Genomic DNA, 3,835 nt, shown 5'->3' with positions numbered 1-3,835 from the left:
AATAATAATTGTTGTAAATGTTATATTAATATATGAAAAAAATATTTTATGAAAAATCAAAAACATGAAAAAAATGTAACCAAATGTTTATATGATAATTTATATGAGGCTCTGTGGTGTTTCTTTTGATATTTTAGTGCTTGAAATCAGTTGAATTTTTTTTTTCAACCAGTCATTTTGCCATTTGCATAATTGCGTTTTTGTCTTCTTGTTTAAAAAATCCAAAGTCTTTGTTCAGCAAGTGGTCCTGAAGAGGGTCGCATGTCTTGTGAAGAACCCTTAACACATTTACACCGAAGATCAGAGAATGTTTATTATGTAAGCGTGCAATTGCGTGTGCTTATCTGAAGGCCGCTGCTGCACACAAGTGTTTTTTTAATGAAACGCCTACATTTAAAAAAACACATTAAGATTCCTTCCAGGGAAAAAATGTTTATATGGAGTATAACATGGAAGAAGAGATAAGACAGAAACAAAACTGTCAGAAACTATACGCTTTTAAAAATGCATTAATGTTTGTGTCAATGCAAAAATAAACACAATCATTGGAATAAAAACTAGGCCTTGTCTTCTCTAAAAGGAATGAAATGGTAACCTTGATGGATCGTGAAAAATTAAACAAAAGAAAGACGGATATAAAAGGATAAGTGTTAATGTGTCTGTTTACACACTCGAGAGTGTTTCTGAGAGAGAAAGCATGAAATATGGATGCAGCCATGTGTCAGACTGACCTTGCTGAAGCGCGGCGAGCAGGAGGAGAACTGTCTTATCTCTACTGGCTCATCGTCATTGGTGTCGTCCTCATCATAGGAGTTGATGTGTCGATAACGCTCGGACCGCGCTGAAACAGTGAGAGTGTGAGATAATGGTGAGAGATAGAGAGATGGCGATCAAGGGCAGACTTAAAATGTGAGTATCCTCACTGTCGAAATAGCTGGTGTCCTCCTCAGACTCTAGATGAGGGATGAACTCGGCCTTCTGTCGAAGTAAACCATTCCAGTCCAATCCCGAGAAAAACGAGTGCTGCTTCACTTCAAACGCTCCACCTGTTTTTAAGAACGAACAGAAGTACATTTAGAAACAAACTGTTTGCTCGGATAAACGCACAATCCTGGTACAACAAGGTGTTTGTTGAAAAAACTGGTTTAAACCCTCTTTCTTCTTTCTTTTCGCAGAACTATCATGACATGACAGAATGTTCAACAAGAGTATCTCATGCAGTTAAAAAGTAAACACAGGGACTGGGGTTGTAAATTGTGGCTGTGTACCTGTGCCCAGTCGCACTAGAGGGTTGGTTTGCAGCAGGTCAGAAATCAGGCTTTGAGCTTCACCAGGCAGCGCCTCGTCTCCCACGGGCCACTCAATATCATCTACGCAAACACACACACATTTCAGCGAAGCCTCGTGAGAAATACGGAGCCCTTAAAAGGTTCCCGAGCAAGAATGTGTTTGTTTTCGCGCTCATCAACGCCGCTGCTGCTAACATTAGCTCAGGCGTTGCTTAAAAGCGCTGATGCGATCGGGATCGGCACTAACCTGTGATCACCTGACCAAACAGCTCTTCTGGCGTGTCTCCGAAGAACGGCACACAGCCCACTAGGAATTCGTAGAGGATGATGCCCATGGCCCACCAATCCACTGGTTTCCCATAGCCCTGCCTGAGTATGACCTCCGGGGCGATGTACTCCGGTGTGCCACACACCTGAGACAGAGAGACCCTTCCCGTTTACACCCGCTGAACCCATCGCTAGACGACAGGCCCGTTGGTTCTTACCTGTTTGTCCAGGAACTCCCTGGCGTCCTTCTCAATGTGTCCCTCGTACAGGTTAGTGGTCAGACTCATGAGACCCATCTTTGACAGGCCAAAATCCGTCAGCTTAATGTGGCCCATCGACGTGATCAACAGACTGTGAAGAAGAACCACGAGTCATGAGCGTTATCACGTTAACTCTTGGAAAATAGACGACAACATCAGATCATTTGTTTTACACCTTGTAATAGACAGCAACGGCCAGTTTCCCGAAGTAAAAATTCCATTATTTTCTCCATAAGGGAGACATTTGTTAAGACAGACCTATTGTGAATTATGAGTTGGCTAATAGTTGGAAAAAATGCTTTTGTTGGATCCATTAGCCTGCATTATTTCAGCCTGTTAAAATATTCATAATTAACAGCAGAATTCATGCAATCTGCTGAAAAGTAAATATGCTAAAGTGTATTTGAAATCATGTTTATATATATACTACAAATACATATTTATGTGTTAAAAATACCTCGCAGTTGTACTTTTAGTACACTACACTGTCACATTTAAAGTCTGCAACTGGAATGAATGCAAATTTGCAAAAAAAAAAAAAAAAATTAGTTTTTACATAATCAATATCTTAAAATCAGAACATTTATAATTATCTGTTGTTAATTCAATTATGTCATTTAATATGCAGTCTCTCGTTCACTTATTAAGGCTAAAAGTACTCAGGTCTTATATTTTTGTCTGAAGTTTTTGGCCAAAACCAAAGTTTGTAATATTGTTGTTCACCTTGATGCTTGTATAAGAAAAATAAACCAATGCGTGAAACATCTTTATGCTTTTGTAATTTTTTTCCATACTGTACTAAACTTCGTAGTCGTTTTGAAATGCACTTTATAAATTTAGTCGCTATACTGGCTCGTCTTTCGCTTTTCTACTTGACAGATGTCGTCCAGTCCACCAGGAGGCTTTGACTTACTTGTCTGGCTTCAGGTCTCGGTGTACGATGCCGTAATTATGAATGTACTCCAGCGCTAAAACCGTTTCGGCAAAGTACATCCGGGCCATTTCCACAGGAAGGGCTCCGATATTTTTCAGCAGGGTTGCACAGTCGCCACCTAAACGGAAAAAAAGCTGTCTGTGAAATGACTAAAATCTGGGACTGAATCGCTGAGCGTGCCTCGCGCCTTACCCTCCACGTACTCCATGACCATACACAGGTGACGGCGAGTCTCGAAAGAGCAGAACATGCTGACCACGAAGGGGTTCTCGGCGAAGGTCAGAATGTCCCGCTCCACGAACGCCTGCTGGATCTGGTTCCTGAGGATCAGGTTTTGTTTGTTGATCTTCTTCATGGCGAAGCGCTGCCGGGTTTCTCTGTGTCTGACTAAATACACAGCCCTGCGATCGAAACGAGAGCGAGAGATCCGGTTTATCCGCGTTCACGAGTAGGTTTTGAGTAATCGAGAGCAATTTGAGCCATATTCTCACCCATACGCTCCGTTGCTGATGAGTTTGATAGTCTGGAAGTCTGATTCACAGGGCGGTTTGATGGCTTTGAGCTTCCCCTGAGAGAAAGACGGATAAAAGATAAATCGACTGGAGTATAATTTCACTCCCCATGCCGTTTCATTTCCACCGCTTTTATCCCGCTGCAGTTTGTGCTGCGAGAGTTTGTTTGGTCCTTCATTAAAACTAAGTTTCCATGTTAAAGAGCGAGAAAATTGCAGGCTTACGTAACGCACCCTGTTCTGTTTTTTTCATCCGCTTTCTCTGTTAAACGACTAGCAGGTAAGAGTGGTCGATTTTTCTTTTGGTCATTACGAAACAATTTGCGCTTGATTATGCGAACACACTCACTTCAGCAGAGTCGTCCGTCTCTGGCGTGTGGGGTCCCTCGCTGTCGTAACTCTCCAGATTCACCATGTCTGCACGCAAGGACGGTGTTTGGTTAATACATTTTACCATGCAATAAACATGCACTGCCACTGCGGGAAAAAAATACATTCATGTGTTGTTTGAGATGCTTGACAACTTTCTAGTGCATTTAATAGCCAAATAAAACAAAATATATATTATATTAAT

General features: G+C 41.6%; 1 protein-coding gene across 1 annotated transcript; it reads right to left on the bottom strand.

Annotated features, from left to right (window-relative positions):
* Positions 1 to 120: 120 nt before the first annotated feature.
* Positions 121 to 3,676, bottom strand: LOC122332998 (microtubule-associated serine/threonine-protein kinase 1-like). Its single transcript, XM_043230478.1, has 9 exons — positions 3,611 to 3,676; positions 3,242 to 3,318; positions 2,943 to 3,151; positions 2,730 to 2,868; positions 1,775 to 1,907; positions 1,537 to 1,702; positions 1,269 to 1,370; positions 924 to 1,046; positions 121 to 841 (listed from the first exon to the last, which is right to left on the bottom strand). The coding sequence occupies exons 1-9, from the start codon at positions 3,674 to 3,676 to the stop codon at positions 651 to 653; spliced, it is 1,206 nt and encodes a 401-aa protein (XP_043086413.1). The 3' UTR covers positions 121 to 650.
* Between the last annotated feature and the right edge of the window lie 159 nt (positions 3,677 to 3,835).

The sequence above is a fragment of the Puntigrus tetrazona genome, unplaced genomic scaffold, assembly GCF_018831695.1.
Source record: "Puntigrus tetrazona isolate hp1 unplaced genomic scaffold, ASM1883169v1 S000000161, whole genome shotgun sequence".
In the NCBI taxonomy this organism is placed as follows: Eukaryota; Metazoa; Chordata; class Actinopteri; order Cypriniformes; family Cyprinidae; genus Puntigrus; species Puntigrus tetrazona.
Note: the sequence above shows the minus strand (reverse complement) of the source record. Positions and strands in the feature narration are given on the sequence as shown.

Bases quoted from the DNA above. Each gene is read 5' to 3' on its own strand.
- LOC122332998 (XM_043230478.1), bottom strand. From the start codon at position 3,676: ATGGTGAATCTGGAGAGTTACGACAGCGAGGGACCCCACACGCCAGAG. The intron at 1,908-2,729 runs GTAAGTCAAAGC...TCTTCTTCACAG, and splicing joins CGAGACCTGAAGCCAGACAA to TCTGTTGATCACGTCGATGG. The intron at 1,703-1,774 runs GTAAGAACCAAC...TCTCTGTCTCAG, and splicing joins GGGAGTTCCTGGACAAACAG to GTGTGTGGCACACCGGAGTA.